Consider the following 18,102-nt stretch of genomic DNA (forward strand, 5'->3'; position numbering starts at 1 on the left):
CTAATTCGGTACAAAACATATAGCACTGGAAAATTACATTAACCATACCTTCAGAAAAAAAAAAGAGTGAATTTTGTTTGGGGGTAAAATCAAGTAACTTTATCCCAGCAACGTTTTTACACCATGTTGGTGTATTTGGTGTTTTTCACAACTTTATAAAAATATTTTTTTTCGTTACCAAAATGCATTCTTCTGTACAAATTAAGTAGATATGAAGCAAAATATTTTTGAAACACATTAAATATAAATTTAAAAAAAAAAAAAAAAACCTTGAAGCATTACATGTTGAATAATTAGAAACATTTTAATTAATTTTCTTTTGAACCATGTATTTTAAAAGTTTTGTGCTCAACATCTTTTTACATGATTTAATATACACAGAAAGTATCATTAAATATTTCATAACATTTCCTTTAGAATTCAATTTTTAACATGATTATTTCTTTCTAAGAATTAAAAGAAAACATTTGGTTAAAATTTCAGGCTATATAACAATCGAAGAAAAGTGGAGGGAAAAAAAGAGATAAGGTTAAATAAATGGAAATGACTCTGCATCTTTTTTTAGCAAAACAAGTATAAAATTTTTCATATAACATTTTAAACACTTATAATTTCAAAAGACAAGACAGATGTCGTAACACTCAGCAACTATAGATTTTTCTATATGCAAAACCTCACAACAGTTAGTTTTGACCTGCACAAAAGCATGCATAGATAATCATGCATTTATAATATGAATGTTGAGCATAATGCTGAATATAATTAATAAAAAACATTAACACATTTTTACAATGTTGCTTTGCATAATTAATAAGTTGATTTAAAAAAGAACAGAAAATAACATGACACACACTGATGCAATATTCATTTCCTGCATTCTCCTCACAAATAACTATCACAGAAACATGTCAAGTGCAAACTGTTTTTACATTTGGCACAGTAGCTATCTGCCTTAGTAAATTCATACATAATTTTTAAAATAAAAACATAATGACAAACTCTATGCAAGATATTTTGCAACATGCATTCTACATTATCGTGCGATATATATCTAGCTTCAGCTTTTTTTTTACAGCAGTAACACAAGCATATTACAGTAATTTGCTGATACAGAGATGCTGCAACTAGATTCAATTCATATATCTGCCGATTGAACAAGGTAATTTGTGCTCGTCAGAACTTGTAGTGCTTGAAGAGGATCGAGATTTTGACAAGGTCATTTGAAAATCATCCCACTAAAAGTTTTCAGCTCCTTCCCAAAGTGAGAAAGCAGAAGTCAAATTAACATCTACTTCTTCAGTAAAAGTGACAAGATTCAACCTCAGGGCCAGACAAAATATTAAAGGATTGATTTTCACAATGACAAAGGTAACTATCAATATACAGGGTGTTCCATTTCAACCTGCAAGACCTTCATTTTTGCAATTGTTAGTCCTAGATGTATACTTCCAATTGCAGAAATGTTCAAAATCAGATGCAGAGTTAAGATATTGAAAGTTTGAAGTAAAAATAAAAAGGAGTAAAAAAATACAAAATTAAACTTTTTATACAGTTCCCGGTTCCCCTAACTTATATTTAAGGAAATAATCTCCATTGAAAAACAATTCCAACACAAAACGTTTCAAATTAGTACAACCAATATTTACTAAGATATGAAACGCAGCGTTTTGTAACTTACACCACTTTACACTCACTGTCAATAATATCTTTTAGGGGAAAATATAAGTTAACAAGTGTTTAAAATTATGGGCAGGCAGAGTGTGATTTTCAAATTGTTCAAGGTTTTGCAGTGTGTTTTTGCATATCACGGCATAACATATGCATGATTTTTGAATAACGATGAAAAATATAAATACCTTATTTTTTTTTTTACTTTGACAACCTGTCATTCTTCTGAAAGGGTGATAAGTTCCAATCTTATCGTCTGTATGGTCCCTTAGAACTTTGAACTGGAATATCTCCTTGAGTTTTGGTCGCACAAATGTCAAGTTTTTTGTGTTAGTAATAGTTTTCAATGGAGATTATTTCTCTAAATATTAGGGAACCTAGGGCCCAAATAAAAAGTTAAATTTCGTATTTTTTGACTCATTTTTATTTTTGCTTCAAACTTTCAAAGTCTTAACCCTGCATCTGATTTTGAACATTTTTTCAATCTAGAACTAAAGGCTGCAAAACAAAAGGTCTTGCAGGTTAAAACAGAACACTAAGAGTAGAACAACGAAAAACCACAGTAAGCAGCAGTGGTTGTACTGATGCAAAATGTAAACTTTTTTTTAATTAATCTTCTTTTTAATATGTATGGAAGGAAAACAAGGTACTTTGACCCTCAAAACAGTTACTTGCGAAGAACTTAATTATGTGTTAAATCTAGTCAACACATGTTACAGCAATGTCAAATGCTTTTAATCAAAACTTTTAAGTGCATTTCAAACAAAAATATTTCAGAACCGAAATTAGTACCATTCGATACTTTATGTTAGTAAGAATAAATAAACATAAGTACTTGCAAATTCTAATAAATAATAATAGCCATATTGCACGAAAATTCTAATAAATGATTTCTGCAAAATCTAATAAATAATAACATACATATTGCACAAAAATTGTTTCAGATACAAAGGACAACTAAAGTGAGAACATGGCAAATATACAAAGAAAAGTTTTGTCCATTGAAGAAAATTGCAAATAAACAACAAATATATTTTGTCAGTAAACAAGTTATTAAGTGACAACACCAGCAGAACTAAGTATATTGTACATCCAATTTTAATTGAAAAAAGTAATGTGTATAGTAGATAAATAAAATTGTGAAACTTACTTGTTACAGTAAAATTAAAAGTTAGAATATTTTAAAGCAAAGAATTTTTGAAGAATGAAAATACATATACATTTCTAGAAAAAGAAGAAAACAAAGGATGCTGGTAACATAAACTATATAAAAGATAACTCAGTACTTCGTTTAAAAGTCTGATAAACTTGGGTTTCCAGCAGCAGAATTTTTTCAGCAATCCGTGATTCAGTTTAAAATGCTCAAAAACTTGTCTACAAGGTTATTCAACATTAGATCAATCGTAAAATCTAAGTCAGCACCGAGAAATATTTTAAAAATAAGATGTTAAACTTAAAAACAGCAGTACAAGCTACATGAGGATTATATCTTAGAAAGCACAGTACAAATATTCACTCCCTGAAAGTTATGATTTTTTACTGTTTAAATACGTAAGTTGTTCTTTTTTCAAGCTCCGTTTCACCGTAGGAAAGCCAGGTGGGCGGCAGGTGGCTGGTTTGCATACTAGGATACTACACATACCCCTGTCCAAACACTCAGGCGGGGCTACTGCCCCGGGGCCTCCACAACAAAGGGACCCCCACAATAAAATTTTTACAAAATATGCTAACTTTCACAGGTCAGCAAATTTTACGTTTTTTCTCTCCTATAAATTATAATAATAATGATATAAAAAAAGAAATAGCAGTAACTTCAGGGTATATTTACTATTAAACAAGAAGTTCCGTCTAGAACTAGACGAGCCTACTTTCCCGTATACCCATACTACTTTCTAGTACCTGATCAATATTCTCAAAAATAGCTAAAATCGCAAATTTTTTCAAACATATTTTTTTTAATATTTTAAGCTGATTTCTAGGAATAAAATACTCCTTACTTTTCTTCAAAAAAACGAACAAATAAAATAGCAGCACCTTTTAAACAAAGCAGCTAATACACTTCTTTCCATTAAAAAAATTTTTTAACAGCTTTCAAAACGAAAAAATAATAATAATAATAAGTTCATTAAAATAAATACATCATATAAAAAAAAATCGCTTCTTTTTCCCCTGTTGCCAAAAATAATTTTTTAAACGAATTAATGCACTTACCAAAATAAAAAAAAAACAATAAAATGTCAACTTAAAGAAATAATTTTCATTGTCAAAAAAAAAAAAAAAAAATCGTCTGCGCATATTTTTCGAGTTGTTTCACCGAAAACTAAATACCTAAATTAAAACTTTAGCGTGAAAATAAAAACAAATCATATCAACAATAATTATTTCACAGTTAAAACCACAGCAGCGGAGTCGGAGTCAATCTCATTTTGGGATAAAAGAGTCGGAGTCGAATATCCAAGAATCGGAGTCAGTCATTTGTCCTCCGTGTATAAATGTTTGCCAAAGCTACGAAGTCAGAGTCGAAGTCGGGGAGTTGGAGTCCGATTAATTGTCGGGAACAGGAGTCAGAGTCAGTGTCAGGTCCCCCTAAATTCTCGGAGTCGGAGTCGGGAGTTGGTCGTCAAGAGCTATTTCCAACAAAGTTTGTTTGAAGTAAATCCGCCTTCAAGTACGGAATCCACATTGACTTTCAGTTTCCCCGTAGGCGCTAATGTTAAGGGATTTGAACTGTTCAAAATTGAACGAAAACTTGTTCAAATCAAAAAGATATTTTCGATACATGTTTTTTATCAAAAGTTTTTCCCTACAAAGTTTTTTTGAAGCCACTTCGCTTCTAAGTTCAAGATTTATTTTTGATTTGAATTTCCCCGTAGGCGCTAATGTTAAGTTTTTTTGAACTGTTCAAAATTGAAAGAAAAATTGTTCAAATCAAAAAATGAATTATGGGAATGATATGTCCTCGCCGAGATCTTTCTAACAAAAAAAAAATTGTTCGAATCGGACTATTCATTCAAAAGTTATTAGGGGGGGACAGACAGACAGACCGACAGACAGACCGACAGACAGACAGACCGACAGACAGACAGACCGACAGACATTTTTCCCCATCTCAATACCCTACTTTCCAATTTTTAATTTTTCAATATTTATCTAACTATTTTATTTATTTTTGACTTTTTTTTGTTTTTTGCGATATTTTTAAGATGCATTAAGCCTTCTTTCATGCTTTTTTCTTCTTTCTCTGATTTTTACTGGGAAAGTAGGCTAAAAACTGATCGAAACTATCAAATACATACATATATATCACAATGTTCGGATATATATCAAAGTATCGGATATTTTTGAAAATATGATGATCTTTTCGAACCCTGATTAGGGGTCTCCACTCCTTCGTTGCCCTGGGGCCTCCACACTTCCAAATCAGGCCCTGCACTCAGTTACTGTTGAGTTCAATCTGCCCTTTCCTGTTGAGCTACAGGCGCGAAAACATGGCTGTCTCTATCGAGTCTTCCGCCAAATGTGAATTGAGAAGTGCTATTCGTTTCTTGCAAGCAGAGGTTAACAGGGCAGCGGAAATTCATGGAAGAATAAGTCGTGTATATATGGAGACAACTTAATGAGTGCTAGTGTTGTTCGTAACTGGTGCGGAAAATTTAAAGAGGGCAGAACTCAAAGACGCCGTCAAAAATCACTTCCAACCATTGGCGGCAATGTTCTATGATGAGGCTATAAAAAAGCTTGCGCACAGGTACGACAAATGCCTAAATCGTCAAGGTGATTATGGGGAGAAACAATATGCATTGTACTGTACTTCTGATAGTAAAATCTTTTTTGTACATTTACCTGTTCTTTTTTTTTGTAGCCAAACGGAGCTTGAAAAAAAAAACAATCCTCGTATTTTAGGATTTTTTCCTCTCCAACTTAAAAATAGTCTGCAGAATTTGTGACACACCTCACAGCGTCATGCTGCTTCTGCTACTGAACTGAGCTTAAAACAGTTATAAAAAAGTAAAACTTGATCTTTGGAATAATATTCCTTTGAAGGAATATTTTTCAAACAATAAAAACTTTCTGGAGATCACACAAGGCAAAACCCATGCTTGCTCACTTAAGACTAAAAACAAGAAATATACAAAAATAATGGAAAACATGTTTTGGAAAATAAACACATCTACATGTCAATAAGATACGGATATATTTGCTATCGGAGCAGCAGAATTCAAGTACAGTGCAGTGAAAAATGTTGCCTATTAATATGCTGTTTTAATAGAACCAATTTGCAAAAACATTCCTAAAAAAGTGCTCGTTATAAAAGCGACACACAAAGAAATACCAACACAGAATTCTTTAATTTACTTTCCCATTGAAGTTTTCTCTTATCAATAAGTATGATTCCAACGTGTGGCACTTTGATTGAGGAAACATCATTCACCACATACATATATGTATATATAACATCCATTATTTTATCTACTCTGCCAACAGTTTATCATTCTCAAACAATATGAGCATAGCAAATGCACTCTTTGTATAAGCTCTTTAAATCCATTACATGAACATTAAGCTAATGCAAGTTATACATCTCAAAACTAGTTGGAGTATGCACATAAGAAAGATATTTTCATTTTGAATGATTTGCAGCATTTATATAAGAATAGTGAAACTTCGAAGAATTTTCCCTATGGTATATCAGCGCTGCTTGAAACAAAGACGAGAACGGATAAATGGAATTTCGAAAGACGGTAACTTGCATGAACGAAACACAAAAATAAATACATATTTAGCACATTGCAGTAGTGATTCTTTTATTTAAAGGGGAAAAAATGGTATGAGAGAAAAAGAGAGAAGGTGGGAAGACATATTCAAAAATGAAAAGATGCTAAGATTCAGTAGATCACTTAATAATTCTATACTGATTCATAAAACTAAAAAACATAAGCTCGAAAGCTATTTAAAATTGCAATAATTGCTCTTTCCCGAGCTCCTAAATAAGAAATCTTTTTGAATACTGCATAAGTTATACAGCAACATATTTCAAGGAAACATTACCTTTCAAAACTATGTCTTTTTACATTGGTACTGATTTCTCCATTGAATTTTTTAGCCTTTCAAAAATTACATACAATCTTCATAGAAAACCTTCATCGATTTTGTATAAAAACCACATCCTCGGCACACTCCGATATTGATCACTTCATAAATTGAAGATACTCTGTGTTGTATTCAGTTCTACAAATTTTCTTATCCTATGTTCCTTCAGAGCTATTTCAGAAATAATTTTCACTTTGATAAGGAGATTGTTTTCGTGCAGCTATGTATATCAGTATACACATGTTTTGGTTCTTTGGATTGTAGAACTCCCAGGACACATTTGGACAATTCAACAGCATTATTTTGGTACTGTGCAAAACGGGGCACCTTATTCTGTATGGACTAATTTAGTTACTATCATTAGGCAAAGCAATTCAAAAATTAGAGCTAAATGAGGTAAAGCTAGGGTTCCCACAGCACCACATTCAGAATTATTTTCCTACAAGGAAACAAAATTCCACATTAATTTCTTTACATTAACATTAAATTCCACTTTATGCATAATTCTGAAAGTAATGCTGAACATAAGTTTTAAACCCATAAAAATAAAAAAGGCATGAAAACAATACTTATATTTTAACAAAGGACAGTATAATCCCAATTTAACGATTGTCAAGGAGCGGGAAAAAGTAATCGTTAAATCAAGGAGCGTGGACATTTAATGCAGTCAAATCCAGACCAGTGTAATGTATCATTGATTGGAGGAAATGGTTAAATCGGGTATCATTAAATCAAAGTTATACTGTACATAAAAAAAAAAAGTTTTTAAACATTTTTGATTTGTACCAAAATTCGGCCTTACTACTTCAAGTTTTCACAATAGAAATGATGAAAACAGCTATATACCTAGGAAGTCAGAAGGAGCCTCTGTAGCTTTTTCTAATATGTAAGTGTAATTCTAACAAAATTTCTTTAAGGCTACTATAAATATGAAAATCTTTTTTGTTTTAATTTTGAAGATACAGTTCTGAAATTTTTATGAGTTATAGACCTTTATGAGGGGAAGTAATATGTAAAGATTTGTTGAAAAATTCTGAATAGTTTTTAAAAATACAGAGGATATTGTACTTTTTAATCCTAAATATTTGAACCACAAAAATCACTCAATGAGCACCATTTTTTTTAAACTTGACTTTTCTCTATTTTTCTAGACCCATTTTTCATATTTAAAGAAAACTTGCGGAGCAAAATTTCATTAACCACAATATTGTGTTCAAAATGTGTCAAAAGTTTTTGTTAAGATTTCAAAGTTTTCTGAAACAAGTCTAGGATTTAAGGCTCATTAAAAAAAAAAAAAAAATGATGGTATTGAAAATTTGCTCCCTATTTTTGTTTCTCATTATCAATCTGAAAAACCTCAAAAGTAATTAAACAAATCCTGATTTGCTGGGAGTGTTTGAAAGATGCACATGAATCTAAATTTTAGGACTCCTTTACAGGGTTGGCTTTTTGCCGGCAGAAACTGGTTTTTGCCCTGCCAGTGGCAGAAACTGGTTATAACCGGTAAAAACCGGCAGAAACTGGCAAAAACTAGAAAACGTTTTTAATAGCTTTGGTAATTACTTAATGACAGGCAATTAAGTAAAATGAAAAACATAACTCAATTTCGTCTTTGCAAAAACTTAATATAATAATTATTTAATAATTAGTGTAAAAATATGTTAAATAACAAGACTGACATTTCCAGAGCAAAGTAAAATTTATCATGGTTGAAATTGCTATGTGTTAGAAATTTTAGCCTTGTAATGTTGTAAATGTAACAAATTTTTCAATTTGTTGTTTATAATTATTTTGTTTGCATTTAATATAAAGTGTAATATATATATCAAATATTTAAATAAATACAGATTTATTTTATTTCATTAAACTCTAAAATACAAGAACTTGTCATTTTACACTTAATATAACTGAATAAAGCTATTCTCAAAGAGCTTAATCAAGATCTCTGATAATCATTTAACAGATCACTGATAATCATTTACTCGCCTATATGCTCCATCGAAAGTATTTGGAAGTAAATTTATCATGTAATCAAGAAGAAAGTGCCCACACTTTACTCACAAATATTAACCCTGATTATGTACCTTATACCACTGCTTTACAAAACAAATCGGCCCCTTTTCCCAAAACCTATTTTTCCAATCACGTTGTAACAACTACTCCAAATACCGCATGGTGGTCCAGTTTCAAAAAATGTGCTATAGATGAAAGTTTTGTGAATCTTGCTTGTTCTTTGAGGATAATGCCAGCTAGTTCTGCTGGGATTGAAAGAATCTTTTCAAATTTCTCCGTTGTGCACAACAAATTGGGAAATTCGTTAGGTTTAGAAACAGCGTCAAAACTTTTATTTTGTTACATGCTGCTGCAGTGTGAAAACAATGTAAAATTTGATTTTGAATGGTGATAGTGTTGTAAATAAATTGTATTTGGGTTAATATTTATTTTTCTTATACATTTTCTATTGTATGTCAGGAATTGCATTTATGTCACTTTTTGAGTTTCTGCCATAAATGTGGCAGAAAGGGGTTTTTGCCATGCCGGTTTTAACCGGTTTCTACCAGTGGTTTTTACCGCCTCGGCAGAAACCTGCCAACCCTGCTCCTTTACGTAAATAATTTAATGTGTCATTTACAATTTAAATGATACATTTCTTCAGGAAATGTAAAATATCACACTGACAGAACAGCTTATAACTTTTGTAAAAATAGTCCAAATTGAAATTTTTTTTCTATGAATGAACCACATTTCAAAGATTAATTCTAATAAAAAAAAATCAAAATTTTGGTTGGTTTTTCGCATTTTAAGACTCTATTGTAGCCTTAAATTCATGCGCCCACAAAATAAAAACTAAGTATATGACAGTGTGCCGTGGTATTGTATTTTCACAGCAAAATGTAAAATTTGCTTCTCTTTTGAAGAACAATTGCTATTGTTTGACTAGCCAGTAGCTGCCAGCGTTTTGCATCTGGAATTCCAACTGGCTGTAAAAAGAGGAAGATCTAGGTTGAGTTAAGACTGAAGGGACTTTCTCATGGTGCCTTGAGTAAGAGAAACAAAAATGACTTTATAGTGAAATATTTTAAGGGCATGGTGCTGTTCTAGGCAAAAGGTTCAATCCTTCCGTTTCTAGGATGATAGTACACACATGATTATATATGCACTAAGATAGGTTCATAATATAAAATGCCAGAAATTTAATTATGTCAATCAATTATTATTTGAATTATGAAATCACAAAATACATGTGGGATCAGTACATGAAAGATCTTGTCTTTGTAGTGTTTAAGTTCAGGAACAAAGAATTTTTAGAGACTTCAAATAAATGTTATAATGCAACTACTTACATCTGGACTATAAAAATAGCACTTGTCAGGCTTTCTACGATATCTCAATTTTCTACCTTGACCATCTTGTGTACATGGGTTACCTTCAGGAGTTAAAACTAGCAAGAAAACACAATAAATTACTCATCAGAGAAACAAAATATCTACTTAGTAATTCATTCTTATTTTAACAACAGACTTTCCACTTCTAGTGCCCCTTTTCATTTAACCTTATTTTATTTGTATAAGTTTTTATTTTTTTATTTATTTATTTATTGTTTGACTTAAATATAAAATAATACAAGTAAAAGGTTTGAGCATTATTGAACATAATAAATTTAATAAGAAATTTGAAGTATAAAAGATCATTTTGTAAGACAACAACAAGTTTTAACAAGTTAGAAAAGAATGACATTTTAGAGAAGCAAAAAAATAATTTTACGAAATGTTTTTAGTAAGTTTGCTTAATTATAGTCAGTAAATTATTATTAAAATATTGTTATTACAAGGTTCTTTCTATAGAGTTTAATTTTGGAAGAATTTTATTTTGCATTTTAAGCAAGGAAGGCTTCTGTAAAGCCTTCCTTACTTAACTGCAGAAGGCAATGTTTTATTATTTTTAGTTTAAACATTGATAACAGAAAAATAAACAGTTTAAGTTGTGATAATTTTAGCTATCAAATCTGCCAAAAATAAGAAGAGATATTAAAAAAAAAAACTTAACACATAGTAGAAGTTAACTGCAAATATACAGACGAATGTAATGATCTTTTAATATTCTACTACGGGCAAAGACGTGTGAGTACGGCGAGTATATAATTATCATTTATATTATCCCTGTAATCATTTTCAAGACTGAGATTTCTTTTACACATAACAAACATACAAAATTAATTGAATCAATGAATTCAAAAACCAGTCATCTCCATCAAAACTAGTTTTACAGGAGAGACGAAAAACTACATTATTCAAGATTCATCTGACAAGTTGGGCTTTTTCCATTTTTTAACGATAGAATATGGTGTTTTACGCAAGTTCTTATCACTTCTACGGGATATAACACTTCTTTCATTTAAAAAAAAATATAAAAAACTGGAATGTATTTGCACAAAAGCATTGAAATATGCTTTCCATTACTTTAAGAAGGAAAAATATTAATAATTCTTGATTGAAAACTTGAAATACAGCTCATTATATGTGTCACAAATTTAATGGATATGGACATTTGTTCATTGTAATAATATTAATAGTTGATGAAGTAAATTTAAAAGCTAAAATAAATCTATAAATGCAGGAATCCTTTCTGAATCATTACAATTTGTGATGTGCTACATACAAATTTCTTTGCAAAAAGCCAAAAAATCACTTGGTATGTACTTTAACACTTTTTTAATGTCTAGAATTTTCTTGTGACAGTTTATAGCAATTTCTCCAGAAAATGCTTCCTTTTTTGGCAATAGGCCAACTTTTAGAGTACTTGTTTTGAGAAAACAAACAGTCATTTGCTTAAATCACCAGTGAATTGAAATATTTCAGCTTCAGTAGATATCAAATATTAATAAGTAAAATTCTAGTGTTTAATGAATAAATTGCACTTTTTTCTTGTTTTCTACATGAGCATTTTGATTATAGTTTTCTAATAATACTCCAGGCCCCAGCTTTTGAAATCAAGATCATATTTACGGTTACCTCTTTTTTTTTGTGAACCTCTGTGATACAGTTGGTGAATCATCAGAGTGATATATTTTTGAAGAGCACATGTACAGTACGGGCTCAAGTTTACTTAGAGAACAAGTCAACTCCAGGAATATTGCATGCTTTCGAACTAAACAGAGATTTCAATGCTTATTATTTTCTGTAACAAGTAAGAAGAGATGACTAATTTTCAGGCCAAAACATGCATCAATATTAGTTGAACTGAAAAGTAAAATAATCTCAATGTGGTAAAAAGAGTAGAGATGACTGGTTTTCAGACTCAACGATTCAATTGTACCGAACACTTGGAATTAAATTTTCAAGACAAGATTTACTTTCTTCCTTGGCTTGCAGCAAGGGAAGATCTGGGCAAGAAGGAGCTCCACACTGCTTTGTCGTCACTAGTAGCAAAGCATTCGTTTGCCCCACTTTTGCCAAAGCAAAATGCCTACAGATAAAGAGTTGTCAACTTTAAATTCATAACGGTTTTTGTTTAACCTAAATGTTATTATTAGAAGAAATAAAATGACACAAACTGAAATTAGAACTGACAAAAAATGAGCAAAACGGTTAACATCAAAAGCATAAAAATTAATTACACATAATGTTACTGCACTGCAATTTTCATACCAACTAAACTGAAACATAAGGTTTGTTTTGGTAAAGTCATGATAACACAATATTTTTGGGTACATATCTGGGAGAGAGCAGCATTTTATTCTACTTGACATTCCTCCAGTAACAAAACAAATTAAGGGGGTATTGTAGTATTGAAATGCAAAAAAATAGAATTTTTTTTCTCTTCATATTTTTAAAGTTTAGACCTTTAATTATAAGCCTCTAAGAGGATTTACGGAAATTGGAATTATTTTCAGAGTCATAGTTAATTTTGTTAAGATACATATTAAGAAAGTCTGCCAAATCTGAAATAAATCGGTGCATTAGAGCTCGAGATATCTTGTCAACCGTATTGAACGCATTTCAAGTTTGCAGTCACATTTCGAGCAGTCTGAGTGGTTTAATGGTATTTTTGGCAGATCTTTCAGACATAACAGCAGTTTTGCCTTCTTTTGAAATTTCAGAAGGTTGTACCTTAGAGTGAACGCGATCAACAGAGTGACAAACGCTCTGAGGTACGAGCTTCTGAAGCTTCAAAAGAAGACAAAACTGCTGTTATGGCTGAAAGATCTGCCAAAAATACCATTAAATCGTTCAGACTGCCCGAAATGTGACTGCAAATTGTAAATGCATTCAATACAGTTGACAAGATATCTCAAGTTCTAATGCACCAATTTATTTGAAATTTGACACAGACTTGGCACTATCAAAATTCTCTCCATGCAGGGGTTTCCGTATTTTTGCTTTTTTACTATTTAAAAAAAAAAAAAAAAAAATACCAAAGTTAAAAATATGAGCCAAAAATGAACTTTTTTTTTCTAAAAAGATGCCATTTTGTGCAAATATTTTTTTCCCAAGTCAGCTATGTTTAGATAATTCTACATCCCTGTTTAGTAAGAATCAAACTTAATTTCATGTTTCAGATCACCGGGAGGATTGAAATTTTGTCAACCTGTAGACACCTTTTTTTTCTGAGCCCCTACTTTGCCAGTCTCTATTGATTTCAATTTTGAATCCCCAACCCCCCCCCCCACTATTACGCATTTTTATACTTTTCAAGTATCAATAAAATGATAAAAAAATTTAAAGAAAAAAATGGTTATAATTTTTTTAATTACGCCTGCAAAATTACCTCAAAATCGAGCCGCTAGACTAGAATACCCCCTTAATACATAAATAAAACAATCAATAAATTAGCCAAAAAAAAAAAAAAAGAGTAAGATTTAAGGCTACTCATAAAAAGGAGAGGGGGGGGGATGAATAATACATTGATTTCATAGAATTTAGTTTATCTAAAGTTGTATTATAATAAAGAAAGAGATGTGAGATAAACATTTCCAGAATATATTAACAGATAAATTACATAAAGAAGTTACCTTGTGCAATTACTGCAATATATATCTCCACTGTAGCTCCTACCCCATCTACCCCAGAAATACTGAGCTTTATGAGTAATGCAAGTTGTCTCATTTGAAAGCTCATAGAATTCAGGCAATGCTTCTGATTTTGGTAAGTTCAGAAAAGAAAACAAACTGAAAAAGAAAATTACAAATTACTAATAGTAAATTTCAGGGTTGACAAGAATTCAGACACTACGGCAAAATCTCTGATTTTTACTGTCCTGTACAAAACCTATAGTTTTACTGAAGTTTTATTTTGTGAGCAAATATTGAAAGCAATAAAATCTATACATATTGATATATATAGGGAAGATTAAAAAATACATACTCAAAAGCATATAAAACTCAAACTGCCGATGCTAATTCAGTTGCATAGAATTTGCAAATTTTCCATTAAAAATTTTCTTTAGTACACATGAATTTAAATTTTCTTTATAACAGTTGTCGAGTTTCCAACATATATATGCATTGCACAACTGGGGGCATTCAAAATATAGTGCTAAGATTGACTAAAATAAAATTGAATTTTTCAACTAAAGAAAATATGAAACTTTAAAGTGGAGTCATTTTTCATCTCTTGAACACAGAGATGAAATTACTCTTGTGCTATTTCACAATCTTAAATTAAATTATCACCAATCTACTCAAGGAAAATGCTGATCATTTATTAAAAGATTTATCAAGTTACTATATATTGATTGTATATTATAGTAACAGAATGTATTACATAAAAAATATAAATTAACGGTAAAATTGCACTAGCTTTAAAGTGCTTGAATTTTGTCATCAATATAATTACTCCTCAATTTAGGTCTTCAAAAATAATTTTTACAAAAACATAACTCAAAAGATTAAACCTTTAAAAAGATTAAGCTTTTTTCCATCCAAATATTACATAATTTAAACAGCATTCCTTTTGAGTAATAAATGGAACAGTTACTTTGGTTGTGTTGCAAATTTCTTTTCATAACACTATCGACTCTTACATAAGGGAGTTTCTATGCAATTGAGTTATTAGCAAATGTTTTACTTTTTTTATGTAAAATGATTTTTAAAATTAACATTTCAGTAAAAACTATTTTCAAAGATCTATTACTTGCAACTCATTTAAAATTTGTATCTATGCATAATTTATATTGCAGTAAATGAAACTGATTAGATAAAATTTCTTTAGAATATGCTTTTGGTCAGTCAAAAACCCTTTTTACACAGTTTGGAATAGTAAAAAACATTTGCCCAGTCCAAAACTCTAACTGGTAAATTTAACACATTTTATAAAATAGCTACTATAATTAACAGTTTACTAACCTTAGGAACCAGTATTTCAGCTGAGCCCTAAAAAGGTTAAAAATAGATATTAAATAAAAAAGCAAAGCAAAATACATTACATAAACCCAGATCATAGAAACAGTTCATTGAATACGTGATACGTTTGTGACGAAATTGCTTTTACTAAAAGGAAAATACTTTCCTACATAATGGTCCGATAAGTTCTGCAAGATGACTGAATACATTACTAGGATGTACAGAGGGTTTTGAGAATGGATTCACAGACGATTCAGCAGTATTTGGTAACCAATTTGCAGATTATTTGGAGGAAGATCTATTTTTTTTTAAATTTGCTGTTTTAAGTATGTCCAGCACAAGAAATCATTCTGCATGAATTTATTAACAAAAAATAAATGTTACTTTCTGTAACCTAAGATAACATGTACTGTAACTTTCGGAATAAGCATTGCAGCGCCTAAAAAGTGCATGGGGGGGGGGGGGGGGGAGTGCTCAGAAGCGTGATAATCACTGCAGAATGAGAGCAAGAAGAAAATATTAGAAGAAACACGCCTAAGGCAGATACAAAGTTGATCACTAACGTCTCATTCTTAAATGCTTGTTTTGCAAAAAAAAAAGAGTATTTGTTTCTGAACTAAAAGAAAAGTTTAAGTAAAGGAAAAAAAGAATGGCCAAATAACAAACAGTGCAGCATTAAAAAAAAAAAAGTTGAAAGTAATAGCCACATCAGCAGAAACACAGCACTTCAGAAAATTTAACTTTTAAATATATAAACGCTGCAGCCCATCTAAGGGAAATTATGGTAAATATAAACGAATAATGACTGTAATAAGTAACAAAATATTTTAGTTCATGTTACTCTCTAGCAGTGCTGTGTGATGGTTGAGCTTGTGCAATTTCTCTGCACAACTGGATCTGGTAATTGATACTGACTTTTTAGAAGGGTTAAATGTTTAAACAACTCATACGTGGATAATATCAACAAAAACAGTAACTATAAAAAATAAATTTTATTCATACCATGCAGCAAGATCAAAAAGCCAGATGCTTTTCAATGTAGATAAAGTTGAATAAAATGGCTGCAAAAAATGAGAAGCATATTAAATTAATCACATAAAAAATTATTAAAGAAAACAACAAAGTAGTTAAAGTGTTACATACTAATGCTGTTATTTTGAATCCAGCACTCTTCTTTTGCTCTTTTGGGCATCGATCTTCATAGTTAATGTCTTCATTTCTAACGAGAGGGTTATGAATAAAAAATGCTTATTGTTTGGTTGATAATTATGAAGGCACACATCAAATTGAAGCAAAATTAAGTAAACTAAATATTAAATATAAAGTTTATTTATAACTATATGATCAGGTAACACGGATCAACACGTGAACATCGTTCACAGAAAATTTTTACAGTTTGCAGACAACTTTGATATTTTAAAAACAAATTTCTAGATTACTACTTTTCTGGCAAGCGAAAAATGTTAACATTAATGAATTAATTCATGGATTTTAAAATTATGAAATTATTTATTTGAATAAAAAATGACTTGCAGTTAACTTAAAAATGCCAAAAAGGTTATCTGCATAAAATTTCAATTTACAAATTAAAAAAAAAATTCAAATTTTAAAATTTTGGGATTTTTTTCTTGGAAATTTTACAAATTACAGTGCAAGTAATTCTCTTTAAAATAAGCTATTGTACAACTCTAAAGCTCCCATAAAACCTTTTATGACATTTTAGAGCAAAATTTTACCAAAAATGGAATTTTTTTCTGATGTCATTTGCTGTAACAACTGATATAATAACTTCTCGATACATTATGGATTGAGCTACAACTTTTACACGCCCCCAAACGGAAAATTTTGAATTTACTTATCTGAATATATCAAAAATATCAATATCTGGGGAGCGATTTATCGCGATACAAAATTTAGATATCACACAGCCCCAGTAATTAGTCATCAAAACGCTAAATGAAATGAACAAAAAAAGAATATATATATATAACTTTACTAACTTGCATTACAAGTCAAAAATTATCATTAGGATGCAGGGAGAACTAAAAAGGTATAACTGACAAAAGAAAACACTTTTCACAAAACGAATGCTAAGTTTGAATAATATAAGACTTTTCAGGAGGTACTTTTTCTAAACCACCCTGGATAACTATCTCTCTCTTAGGGTAACACTAATATATTTTTCCACAAAACATAGCTGTCTAAAAAGTTTTGTTTCCATAACATGCATTCCTCTGTTTCATGTCATCTCATTTTGAGAATAAATACGAGTTTTAATTACTGTAAACTTGAATGAGGTAAAAATATAAATTTTGAAATTCAAAATTTTATTTTAGATAGCTATAAATTAGAAAAGACATTTTGGAGAAAAATGTCTGTCAACTACATTTTTCAATAAATTGACTAATATCACATAAAAATGTGAAAAAGGCTGTTTAAGAGTTATAGTCTACCTTCCAAAGATTCCTTTTTCATACAATTCTGTCATTATTTCAGGATCTTCTTTGCCAAGAAATTTTCCTATCTAAGAAAGGAATATGAATTATTATTTTTTTTTTAAATGCCATTGGTCAGAAATTTAGCATTTTAACTTGAAGCAAATGTTAAGCAAAAGTTGTTAGAAAGTTACTTACTAAAGTATTATTATCTAGTTGATTAGTAGATAGGATAAACCCACCATCATCAATTAAGTAACACACAATAAAATCCTGAAATATCAAATTTAACAAAACATGAGTAAATAAGTTAAAAAAAAAAAAACATTATGCTCTAGTTAGTACAGAAGTCATCTTTTAACTTTAACACATAATACAGCATATTTTTTTTTTTTGTCAGAAATCAATGATCCAGCCACATATTTTAGTTTATTTAATGCCTCAAAAGCCACATTCACAACACTCCTTTGCCTCGCTAATAACCGCTCCGGCTTCGAAAAAAAAAAAAACGGATGAAAAATTCCCCGTTTATATGTTAAGACGAGGTTGTCCATTGTACCAGAGAAA

General features: G+C 30.3%; 1 protein-coding gene across 1 annotated transcript in view; it reads right to left on the reverse strand.

Annotated features, from left to right (window-relative positions):
* Positions 1-7,087: 7,087 nt before the first annotated feature.
* Positions 7,088-18,102, reverse strand: part of LOC129220420 (voltage-dependent calcium channel subunit alpha-2/delta-1-like) — a 96,512-nt gene continuing 85,497 nt past the window's right edge. The window contains 9 exon segments of the mRNA XM_054854840.1: positions 7,088-7,198; positions 10,104-10,201; positions 12,113-12,225; positions 13,772-13,927; positions 15,104-15,130; positions 16,103-16,161; positions 16,244-16,319; positions 17,554-17,624; positions 17,734-17,808. Coding sequence (XP_054710815.1) covers positions 7,088-7,198; positions 10,104-10,201; positions 12,113-12,225; positions 13,772-13,927; positions 15,104-15,130; positions 16,103-16,161; positions 16,244-16,319; positions 17,554-17,624; positions 17,734-17,808 — 786 coding nt within the window.

Source organism: Uloborus diversus, chromosome 4, assembly GCF_026930045.1.
Source record: "Uloborus diversus isolate 005 chromosome 4, Udiv.v.3.1, whole genome shotgun sequence".
NCBI classification, from domain to species: domain Eukaryota; kingdom Metazoa; phylum Arthropoda; class Arachnida; order Araneae; family Uloboridae; genus Uloborus; species Uloborus diversus.